This window comes from Lynx canadensis, chromosome D3 (assembly GCF_007474595.2).
Source record: "Lynx canadensis isolate LIC74 chromosome D3, mLynCan4.pri.v2, whole genome shotgun sequence".
NCBI classification, from domain to species: Eukaryota; Metazoa; Chordata; class Mammalia; order Carnivora; family Felidae; genus Lynx; species Lynx canadensis.
In genome coordinates, this window is record NC_044314.2 from 85,270,925 (window position 1) to 85,283,419 (window position 12,495).

At 48.3% G+C, this 12,495-nt stretch overlaps 1 protein-coding gene across 5 annotated transcripts in view; it reads left to right on the forward strand.

The window, feature by feature from the left end:
* HVCN1 (hydrogen voltage gated channel 1) overlaps positions 1-12,495 on the forward strand; it is a 37,453-nt gene that overhangs the window by 21,747 nt on the left and 3,211 nt on the right. For 4 of the 5 annotated variants that reach the window (XM_030336413.2, XM_030336414.1, XM_030336415.1 and 1 more), the window contains 3 exons: positions 3,652-3,933; positions 8,454-8,552; positions 10,941-11,172. In XM_030336413.2, coding sequence (XP_030192273.1) covers positions 3,652-3,933; positions 8,454-8,552; positions 10,941-11,172 — 613 coding nt within the window. Of the gene's footprint in view, positions 1-3,285; positions 3,322-3,651; positions 3,934-8,453; positions 8,553-10,940; positions 11,173-12,495 lie in introns of those variants that run through there. The other variant, XM_030336412.1, reaches the window with a different exon arrangement.

A 12,495-nucleotide genomic window follows, 5' to 3' on the forward strand; every position in this document is an offset into this window, starting at 1 on the left:
AGCCCAGCGTTGTGTCATCTCTGGCAGCTTTTTAGCTGTTTACAATTCAGCCAAAGTTGGATTTTTGGAGCTCCTTCTCTGTAGAGCTTCCTTTCCTTGGGTATTTTGCCATGTAAATTCTTGAGGCGGGGGGGGGGGGGGGGGGAGAGGGGGAGAGGCCTTGAACTATAATCTTTGCTGCCACAGTCCAGAAAGTAATTCTAGGCAGAAAGCCAGGTGATTGTGGGGTTCACCTCATCTGTTTCTCTTCTCTCAGGGATCACAGTAAATTTCATGTGTTTTATCCAGTTTTACAGTTTTGTTTGTTTGTTTGTTTGTTTTTATGGCAAGAGGCCTAATCTGGTACTAGTTACTCTATCATGACCCGAAGCAGAAATCCCATTCTTTTGTATGCTTACACTCCCATTTTTTTAAATGTTTATTTTTGAGAGAGAGAGAGACAGAGTATGAACAGGGGAGGGGCAGAGAGAGAGGGAGACAGACAATCTGAAGCAGGCTCCAGGCTCTGAGCTGTCAGCTTAGAGCCCAACGCAGGGCTCAGATCCAAGAATTGCAAGATCATGACCTGAGCCCAAATCAGACACTTAACCTACTGAGCCACCCAGGAGCCTCTACACTCCCATTTTTACACACTCCCAAAAACGCATATAGTAATATTTTGCATATGTTTTTACATGTTTATATAAGTGGTTTATATTCATATTCTATATTTTTCTTTTAAACTCAACATGTTTTTAAAGACCTATCCACATTTGTGTATTCAGTCACTTAAACATTTGAGTGTTTTCAAGTGTGTATTAAGTGCAAGACACTGGGTATGTCATTTGCACAAGATGGAAAAAGGTTCCACTTCCGTGGAGCTCAGAGTCTGGGGAGGTAGGAAGATAATACACAGACAGCCAGGTACACATATAATGTCGCCAGTAAGCACAATAAAGGAAAGTGAAGCAGAGTGAGTGGACACAGTGTGAGTGGGCAAGAGCGACCAGACAAAGCCTCAGTGGAGGTGATATTTGAGTAGAAGCCTGACTAAGTGAAGGTGTGAGCCATGCAGATGTCTAGGGGAAGACAGTTCCCAGAAGAGGGCCTGAGTGTGATGAAAGAAGCATTTGAGAGTTTTAAGGAAGGGCATGAAGTGATCTCATTTATGTTTGAGAAAGTTCTTTCTCGCTGCTGTGCGGAGAATGGATATGGGGAGGAGGTGGGAGGCTGCTGCAGTAATCTAGGCAAGAGATGGCAAGATATGGTGGGGAGAGGTGGTCTTCCTTGGGAAGTTAGCTTACAGGCAGTGCCAACAATTTGCTGTTAGGTAAGTATTGAATGAGGAAGAAGACATTTAAAGAATGATGCCAATGGTATTGGCCTAAGGAATTAGACAAATGGAATGCCACAAACTGAGATGGGGACGTTTGGGTGGCAAATGAATAATTCTGCCTTGAACTTGCTAGGTATAAGATAGCTCTCAGATAACTAAGGGTGATGCCCTTAGTTGAGAAGGGGATTGGAGCTGGTGTTTATGTATAATCAGTGTACAGATGGCTTTTAATGCTGTGCCGCTAAATGAGAACCCCTAGGAACTGAGCGTGGAGAAGAGAGGTGATCATAGGCCTGAGCCCTAGGAATGTCAATTCTTAAATGTAAGGTCTTCCTCTTAGGGAATCCAGCAGAAGAGACTGGTAAGAAGTAATCATTGGGGTGGGAGGAAAACCAGGAGAATATGGAATCCCAGAAGCCAGTGAAACAAGTGTGTGAGGGAAGGAGTGACCTATTGTGTTCAGTGCCGCCAAGTGGGTATATGGACGTCATCAGAGACCTAGAGCCACGCGGTCCGTTCGTGTTAACTGCTGTATAGTATGCCATCGTGTGAATAGAAAAGGCTCATTCCTCTCTCTCCCACCATTTACATGAACATTTGCAGCGAACGTTCTTGAACATATCACTGATTTGAGCACATGTGGGTGGTTCCTCTTTGGAGTCTTTCTAGGGATGGAATCACTAGTTATTAAGGAAGATATGTACCTCTTCAACTTGACAAAACGATGCCAGATTGTTTCCCAGAACAGTGGTACCAGAGTCCATGCCTGTGCTCAGTGTTCAAGAGATGGCCCACATCTTTGCCAACATTTGCTGTTGCAGACTTTAGAATTCTTGCCACTCACATTTTCCTGAGTACTAGTGAGGTGGTGGGTCTCTGCCACTTGGGTTTCCTTTCGTGTGACCTGCCTGTTAATATCAGGCAGTTTTCAATGGAGTTGTCTTTTTTTTTTTTTTAAGTTGTATGATTTCTTTATATATATTCTGGACACTAAACCTCCATTAAATACATTGCAAATAATGTGTGTGTCACACCCAGTCTGTGGTGTGTCTTAACTTGGTAGGGTTGTGGGTATGTGTATGTGATATAAAAGCTTTTTGCTTTTCTTGTCGATGATGTTTTTAGAGAGAGCACCAGCAGGGAAGAGGGGCAGAGGGAGAGAGAGAATCCCAAGCAGGCTTCACACACGGCATGGAGCCTGACACAGGGCTTGATCCCACACCCTGGGATCATGAACTGAGCTGCAATCAAGAGTTGGACACTCAACTGACTGAGACACCCAGGCACCCCAAAATAGATTTGAGTTTTGATGAATCAAATCTATGTGTTTGCTTTGTTTTGTGTCTTATTTAATCAACCTTTCCCTATTTGAAGGTCATAAAAACACTTGCCAATATTTTTTTTTCTAAGACTTTAAAAGTTTTTTTTTTTTTTAATTATAAATGTTATGGTTAATGCATTGGAGATTCTGTGTAGGGTGTGAGGTAGGGATCTTTTATGTTTGCTTCCTCTTGTGAAGGCCAGGTCTTCTGACCTCTCCAGCCTCTTCCCACTGATCTGCATTGCCACCACCATCACACACATTTCCTACAGGGGAATAGGTCTGGTTGGGGCTTTTTTTTCCTAATCCACTGATCATATTGCCCATTCTTGGACTCATGCCTAGAAGTTTTCATTATTGAACTTCATAAGAAACTTGCTATCTGGCAGGGCAAGCTGGGCAAAGGGAGGAGGATTATTTGTTTTTTGCTCTGAAGTCATTTGTCTTTAAACAGCTGTCCATAGTGTACTTAAAACAGCACTGGTTGAACTTGGGAAAAAGCTATTTGCCACTCACATATCAAGAACTAATCTGTGGCATAAAGAGGGGGGCCTCACTTTTCCGTGAAACTCTGGGTACTTTTACTTTTGACTTTCCACACCCTTGCCCCGCCAACTCTCACCTCCGGTTTTTCAGGTTGTGATGTCTCTGAACCATGGGGCCACTCTTCCGGTATTTACACGTGGTGGGTATTTTGTGACTGAGCTGTGGTACCAATTTCATTGGTTATTGCCAACCAGACCATAGTGACAGGCCTGACGGGTTCTGGGGTTTCCTGTTGCCTCATCGGCACTGAGACCCCGGATTCCAAAAATAAAAGCACAAGAAACCACCGTGACCTCACGGTCTCTGCTTGCACGGTCCTCTGAACGCCAGGGCTGTTTTCTGCCCCCCACGGCCTGGCCCGGCCTGGACCCTGCTCCCTGCCAGAGCAACGTGGGGCCTGAGTGGCCTGGACAGGCTCTGAGGGCCGTCCCCCCCACCTGAGAACTTGCTCACTGTCCCCCCTCTTCAGGCTGGCTCCCGCAGGGCCAAAGTGGCTCCGGCAGAGAGGATGAGCAAGTTCTTGAAGCATTTCACTGTCGTTGGGGACGATTACCATGCCTGGAACATCAACTACAAGAAATGGGAGAATGAGGAAGATGAGGAGGACGAGGAGGAGCAGCCGCCACCAACACCTGCCTCCGGTGAGGAGGGCAGAGCTGCCGACCCGGCTGCGGCCCCTGTCCCTGCGCCCAGGCCCCCCCTAGACTTCAGGACCACATTGAGGAAGCTGTTCAGCTCCCACAGGTTTCAGGTAGGTGGGCAGAGGCCCAAGATGCCCAGGGTGGGGCAGAGCTGTCAGCCAAGAGTCACGAGGCCAAGGTGGGAGCCCGTCTCTGCCACTGTATGCCTACTGAATGCTAACCATGTGTCAGGTGCCCCGTCCAGCACTGGGCAGATCCCGTGTTGTCAGGGATAAAATAAGTCACAATCCAAAGTCAGTTAAAGGTCTAGCACCTGATGAGTGAATAAACAAAATGTAGTCTGTCCGTGCTCGGCCAGGAGGAGGAAGGAGGCACGGACACCTGCTACAAAGTGGAGGAGGCTTGACAACGTGGTACTCCATGAAAGGAGCCAGACACAAAGACCACAGAGCGTATGATTCCATTTATGTGAAATGTTCAAAATCGGCAAATCCGTAGAGACAGACAGCAGATTGGTGGTAACAAGTTGGAGGGAGGGTAGAATGGCAATGGGCTGCTTACCGGATACGGGTTTCCATTTGGAGTGATGAAAACGTTCCAGAACTACATAGTGGTGATGATTGTACCACCCTGTGAATGTGCTAAATGCCCCTGAACTATAAGCCAACTTAAAAATGATTCAAATGTTTTATGGTAGATTTTAGGTTATGCAGATTTTATGATACACAAAAAGTAAACTAAAGGGTAAACACTGGAGCCAGAAAAAAATGTTCCTGCGTTCATTCAGCAAACACTGAGTGCGTGCCCTGAGTTGAACAAAAGCCAAGATGGGTCCCGTGTCCCAGACACATCACCCTGGGGGCTTCAGTCTCTAATGTTGTAGAGCGATCTGCATAGTGTAGCCCACAGCTGACCTCGGGGTGCAGTTAGGGGAGAACATGAGAGGGAGATGTGGACTTGAGAGAATAGCGAAGCGTCTGTTGGCATCTTCTGACTTCGAAAGACAAGCGCAGGTCGAGTCTGGCTGGCCCCATCTCAGCCCCGAAGTGGGCAAGCAGTGTCTGGAAACGTGTTCTGAGAGCCCCAGGAGAATTCGGGAGGCCCAGGGATACTAATGAAGCATGCAGCCCCCCAGGTCCTGTAATGGAGCCATTTTGGGGACCCTGTTGCTGGCGTCCTCCTAAAGCAAAATAAACCAGCGCCTCCCAAAGCTGACTTCCCTTCTGGAAGCAGAAACAGCCCTTGCCTCTCCCATCACTGACTTTGTTCCAGGGTGAAATAGAAAAAAAAAAAAAAAAAATTTTTTTTGAAATTTTGGTCTTTTTCTCATTCTTGCGTAGCTTAGAGAAATGAAGCAGGCCAAACAGCCCAACAAGCCTTGCAGCTCAGCACTTTCCTCTGCGGCTGTGACAGGAAAGGAAACGTGGTATTAAGTTGTTGGGGTTGAAATCCCAAACCCTCAATTTCAGGAGCAGAAGGAAGGCATCAGTTTCCCTCCAGCTGCAAGGGAAACCCTGGACCTCCCAGCTCTGGGAGGTCCTCCCGAGGGGGCACAGGGCTGGCCCCCTGCGCCAGGACCCCTAAGGACACTCCTACTGGATAAGCCTGACTGTGGAAACATAAGTAGAGATGCTTAGTCATTCACTCGACAGTCACTTCTCAAGCACACACTGCGTGCCAGGGGTACAGCAGCAGGCATGGCAGATGTGTCCCTGTCCTTATTCTTGAAGGACCCACGGTTTGTGGAGAGGCAGGCACTCCAGGAACCATAACCCAGACTGATGCTGGTTATGAGTGAAGGGAAGCCCTCTGTAAGAAAACAGAAGGGGGCTCCCAGAGATCCTGGGGGCAGGGAGCCACCTGACCCAGGATTGGGTGTCAGAAGACACGTAGTGGAGGAGGTGACATTTCACCTGACACCTGAAGCTTAGGCAGGGCTGAGCTCTGTGAATGGGGAGGGGAGGAGCTCTCCAGGCAGAGGGACTGTGTTTGCAAAGGGCCGAAATAGGAAAGGACCTGTCATATTCCTGGAATTGAGAAGGGTCCACATCGGCTTCCGTGTAGCAAGTAAAGGGATAACTTGGCGAGAGAGGAGGTGCTGGAAGGTCACCTGTGGGCAGTGGGCAGCCATGGAAAGTCGAAATGCGTGGGTGGGAGGGAGTGACACAACTAGATTTGTAGAGAGGCTCAGGGAGACCACCACGGAGTGGGGATACCAGTGCAGGGGTTTGATCTCTGCCGGTAGAATCAGCACGCAAAAGGATTCTGGAATCCCTTTCTTGGATGCGTTCTCTACCTGTTCCCGTGGTTTGAGGCAGCCTAGGTGACCAGATATATAGTTAATTGCCATCACTTCTCACACAGGATGGTACAAGCAAGGGAAAGAATATAGGGCGTGTTGGGCCTCTGTGGAATCCATGGGTGGACAGGGTGGCTGAGCTGGGGAGGACAATTGTGAAGGTCAAGGAGCTTCACTTTATTGCCTGCTCACTACAGCCGGGCCCTGTGCCTTATAAGCACCCTTCACACATTACCTCATGTAATGCTCCCTGTGTCATTCTAGGGTGTAAAATGTGGTCAACCGCATTTTCTCCAAGAGTACGCTGAAGCTTGGAGTTAACACTTGAGAGACGTGCCCAAGGTCTAGGCCAACGCAGGAGCCGGCCCGGTGCTGGCGGCCCCATAGCCTTCACTCTCACCATGGCCGTCTTTGCCCCATCTGGGTTTGGAATTAACCGGCTTCCCTGAATTCTCAGCTTTTCTCTTTGTGACATGACTCCCCTCAGAAATAGCACTGCCTTGTGAAGTGGCAATTTCAGGGTCTGGGGATGTTTTCACAGCGGTCAGGATTGGAGCCCAGACATTGTAGTTTTATGACCTTCGGTCTGTCTCACCTTTTTTAATTGAAGAGAAATTCACATAATCATTTTATTACAATTATTTAAAAGAGAGCGAGAGAGTGCACATGGGATAGGGACAGAGAGAGGGAAAGAGAGACTTCCGAGCAGGCTCCACGCTGACACAGTGTAGAGCCCAATGTGAGGCTCGAACTTAAAAACCGTGAGATCGTGACCCAAGGCGAAATCAGGAGTCATTCACTTAACTGACTTGACTGAACCAGCCAGGTGCCCCTAAAGTTAATCATTTTAAAGTGAGCAATTCAGTGGCATTTTGTACATTCACAGTGTTGTGCCACCCCCACCACGGTCTAGTTCCAGAATGTTTTCATCACCCCAAAAGGAGATCCAGTACCCATTAAACAATAACCCTCGGGCCCCCGGGGACCACTAATCTGCTTTCTGTCTGTACGGATTTGCCCGTTCGGGACTTCATAGGAATGGAATCAGACAACGCGTGGTCTGGACGCCCGGCTTCTTCCTCCGCGTCACGTCTTCCCCGTCACTCATGCTGTAGTGTGCCAGTGCCGCTTCCGTTTTACGGCTGAATATTCAGTCTGCTTTTAATGTCTCTGTGCCTTGGTTTTAGACCAGACAAGCTCTCACATCCCTTCAGCTCTAAAATAAAACCAAGGATGAAGAAAGAAAGAAAAGGAAAAACAACCTGCCAGAGGCTGGAATCTTTATTGGGCTACTGAATTTGAATATGTGTGAAAACTTCATTACAGAGCAATTTGGCATGCAATTTTCACAGTAAACCATGTCACTGAACACTGTAATTACTGAAATAATTAGCTACGGGCTGAAATGGTCAAAGGGTTTACTAGTCCATCCTCACACAGGCCTGTTGGGTTTCAGCCCTAAACTGCGGGCACTGCCAAGAAAATGGCAGATGAACTTGCGGAATCTACCCCGGAGTGTTGGATGTAGGAAGGGCCCTGAGGGAGGCGAGGGAGGGTCCACAGTTCCCAAGGGAAGAGAGGGGTTACACGGCGTCCTTTGGGTCTCCTCCCATCGCTGCCATTTCCACCACCGGACCCCGTCACCCCCACCCTGCCATTATAGAGGCCTCACCAGCATCGTCACTGTCACCATGCGCCCCCACCCCCGTTGGTGAGAGCACGCCCTCACTGCACCCCACTCTCACGGAGCCCGCAAGATGGTCCTCCTCCCACCACTCTCTTCAGTCCCCAGGAGACCCAGGACTCCCTCTGCCCTTGGCCCCCTAACGAGCACGCGTGAGCTGGGCAAATATTCGCGGCTCTGGACGGAAGCTATTTCGTGTGTCCCGTGGACATCACTGTAATCCGGCTGCCTGAAGCAGGCAGTCCCTGGAGGCCTTCCATGACTCAGATCTGTGAGACAGATCTTTTTAATTATTTACCGAACATCTGTTCTGGGCGTACCCTGGCAAGAAGATCTCCAGAAACAGAAAAATTAAAACTTAAAAAACATTTTCTTGCCATCTAGGAATCGGCAGTTTGGCTTGAGAGATGCTGAGACACAGTGAATGAATATGAAGACTGGTGGTGACGGAGTGTCACTCAGCCACACAGAGAAGCTCCAGGGGGACAGACACTTCCCAGCGGGTTGGGGGGGGGGCGGCGCAGGCAACAGGCCTGGAAGGCGCTTGACTGTGGGCCGCGGCCTCCCATCCTTGGCACCTTTACCCAGGATGGTTTCCCCTAGATGTTTCTGGCCTAATGTTTCTTGCGCCTTCCCTTGGTCTGCAGGTTATCATCATTTGCCTGGTCATTCTGGATGCCCTCCTGGTGCTCGCTGAGCTCATTCTGGACCTGAAGATCATCAAGGCTGACAAGAACGCCGTCAAGGTAGTGTGTCAGCAGCCCTTTAATACGGCTCAGTTCTGTTATCTTTCCTGAGGCGGGCAGAGTGGGGCAGACGGCACCCGCCTGGGAGTCGCAAGTCCTTAACAGAGTAGGTTGACTGGGTGCTTTTAACCAAAGAGCAGAGAAAATGTCTTTCTTTCCAAACTGTAGACAAGCATTTACTACAAACAAGAAACCTCATTTCGTGTGATGGCTCGAATCTCAAGTGGTGCTAGACCGCGGAGCTGGAGCCTGCTGCTGCTTCTAGAGGATCTGACCGAGAGAGGGCTACTGTCCCATCTTTAGGGGCAGACGAGCTATTTCTCTGCCTGCCAACATTCTGATGCGGTCCCCATGTTGGAGATGTGCCCACTGTTTATCCCCCAGTTCACAGCTGCTGCCTGAGCCTGCCCCAGACGTTTGTCCAGCCTTCCCAAGGCAGCTGCTAGCTTTTCTTCTGTGGCCAGCCCGAATCCTTCCGTAATATTTTTCCTCTCTCTCTAAACTTAATCACGGACATACCTGCTGTACTCACTCTCTTGTGCCTTTTTCTTCAACTTTTTATTATGAAAAATGGCAAATAAACATTTGCTGTATTTGCTTTCTCTATATCCACAAACACACCCATGTATTTTTCACCATTTGAAAGTAAGTTAGACATTAGGACACAAATATTTCAACTTGCTTAAGTATAAGGTCCTTCTGGGGCGCCTGGGTGGCTCAGTCGGTTGAGTGTCCAACTTCGGCTCAGGCCATGATTTTACAGCTTGTGAGTTCAAGCCTTGCATCGGGCTCTGTGTTGACAGTTCAGAGCCTGGAACCTGCTTCTGATTTTGCCCCTCTCTGCCCCTCCCCTGTTCTCTCTTTTTCTCTCAAAATAAACATTAAAAAATTTTTTTAAATAAAATTTTAAAAAAAGGTCTTTCTCCTACAGAACCATAATATTATCAATTCCTGAAAAGTTATCAATGATTCTATAATAACCAGTTTATATTCAAATGTCCTCATTTGTCCCAAGAGTATCTGTTATAATGTTTTTATTTTTTCAAACTAGGATCCAGACGTCTGATATTATACTCGGTCATATCTCCACAGGCTCTTTTAATCTAGAAGAGTCCTCCCACCTTTAATTTTTTTCCCCTTAGGACACTGACTTTTTGGAGTCCAGCCAGTCATCTTGTTAAGTGTCCCGTGATCTGGATTTGCCTGTTTCCACAGAGGTCCTTCCAGCTTGTTCCCCTATCCCCTGTACACCATAGGTGAGGTCCGGAGGCACAATTAGCAACAGTTCTTGGCTGGTGGGGTGTTTTCTTTATAGCAGAGCACATCGCTACCAGTGATCCTCACTGAGACCACTTAAGGCAGTAATTGCTGAGCTGTTCCACTGTCCAGGGACACTTTCCCTTTGCAGTTATAGATAATCTGCAGTGACACTTGACTGCCATGCAAAAATCCTCTTCTCCACTTAGTGTCCACCTGATGGTCACTGTCTGAGTCAGTGAATATATTGGGGGATGCGAACTCAGATTTCCATCATTCATTTTACATCTAGTAGGTGGTAATTTTTTTATATATATAAAGAAGAGCTTTCCTTCCCCCCCCCATGTGTGTATACATATCACTATGGGGGACTCGTGGATTTTTTGGGTGTATTCAGTGTATGATAATCATAGTCCTTCTGTTCACTGTTCAAATTGTCCCAAATTTGGTCACTGTGAGCCTCTTCAAACTGACTATATCTTTTTAACATAACTCCGTAGGCTCTGAGCATTTCTTGCTCTCTGGCGCAAGACGATGTCCCAGCTGAGTTTGTACTTTCCCTGTCCTAGAATGGAAATGGTTACTTTAAGGAAACGTAGTATTTATAAATAAAGATCTAGCAATCCTCTTCAATTACCGTCTACCTGGGAGATAATTTCTCGTCAGTACGTGGGAGTCAGCCTTGGTCCTTTGCCCAGTGCTCCATATGGAGGTGCCATAATGCATCTGCCAGATGCCCTCTAATATTTCTATACTGCAAAGAATATAGAAGATCTTTTGTCTGTAAATGATGCTGCAGCGAATATCCCTACAACATGCCTTTGTGCACGTGTCAGTTTAGCTGTAGGATAGATTCCTAGCATTGGAGTCACCGGGCCAAAGGACATGGTTTTCAAATCCTGCCATTGCCCAACTGCCTGTCAGAGGGCAGGCAGGGCAGAGCCCCGGTCTGTGGTGTTCTGGCCGTATTCCCAGGCCAAGAACTGCACCCGTGGAGTTTGGGGTCAAATCAATGAGTTCACTCTCCGGTGCCCGGGCAGGTGCACTCAAGGCCAGCTCGTCTGTGTGCCCTGCCCCAGCCTGTGACCAGCCCTGGATCTGCACTCACTGTGCTGCCTCTGTCCTCTCCAGGTGTTTCACTGCATGAGCATTGCCATCTTGACCTTCTTTATGATGGAGATTTTTCTAAAATTATATGTCTTCCGCTTGGAGTTCTTCCACCACAAGTTTGAAATCCTGGACACCATCGTGGTGGTGATTTCCTTCATCCTTGACATTGTCCTCCTGTTCCATGAGCACCAGTTTGAGGCTCTTGGCCTACTGATTCTGCTTCGGCTGTGGCGGGTGGCCCGGATCATCAATGGTATGTTCCCTGCACTCCCGGGCTGCAGAGGGAATTGGAGGGTGGGAACAGCCTGAGAGTGGACCCAGAGGCCATGGTTCCTCCTCCTTCTGGCTAGCATTTTCTAGGGAGAAAGGGGGTGACCTGAGTTTGTAGCCTCTGTGGCTACAAATCGACACGGCATCACATGCTCAAAGAGGAACCACATTTCTCCTGTAGGCCTTGTTTTCATGATAATTAGAAGATATTTATAGAAGGGGTCAGACGAATGCCTCATTGGTCCCTACAGCTTGGTCCCCAGAGCACCTTTGTTGTTTGGTGTTTTCCCGAAGATTGTTCCACCGCACCCCACCCACTGGGAGGGGTACCATCCAGAAGGGGTGCAAGTAAGCTGACAAACGCTGCACCCTAGATTCTGGCCCTTTGAGGAAGTCACAGCACTTGTTAACATGAGGAAGACTTTGAGAACTGTTTCCCAAACTGACAAACTGGACAGTTTGGGGGCAGATAACACCTCTTAACATGACGCAGACTTTGGCTCTAGAGAACACGCTTGGGGAAAGAATGCTCTACCATATTCCTCATACATACCCTGTTGGTGCAGGGAGGCTGTTTCAGAGAAGCCATGTTTGTGCTGTTATTGGGTGGACACAGTGATCACCAACTGGTTCAGCTCTCCCTGAACGAGTCAGGGTTGTTCTGAAGCCTGTCTGTAGACCCACCGCACCAGAATCCCCTTCAGGGCTCTTGTTTTTTCACTGGAGAGTCTGATGCGACGTCTGGGTGGACCCTCGTGGGGTGTCTGTTTTTGAAGTGCTACCAGGTGACCTGGGCGTCCAGACAGGCTTGGGAATCCCTAGACAAGCGTCCAGCCCGACAGACTGTAGGTCAATGCCAGGAGAGTGAGGCAGGCCCGTCCTAGGATGTGCAGCTCCTTCACTGGGCAGCAACGAGTCCCACCCCGGCCTTCCGTGCTGGCGGTGAGGGGTCACATCTGCTCCGATGCGAGGCTCTGCCTGTGGGCACTGCAGGCTCCCACAAGCTTTAGGAGCCAGTTCAGATCTGATTAAAGTTTATTAAGAATATTCACTTGGGGGGCTGAGTGGGTTAAACATCCGACTCTTGATTTCGGCTCAGGTCATGATCTCACGGTTTGTGAGATTGAGCCCTGTGTCAGGCTCTGCACTGACAGCAAGGATACTTGCTTGGGACTCTCTCCCATTCTCTCTCACAAAATAAGCAGACATTAAAAAAAAAATTAATTTGGGCTCCATCAAAGGAAATAAAGGAAGTTTTCCACTTTACTGAATATGCGTATGCTGATTATTCCATTCATCAAACAGA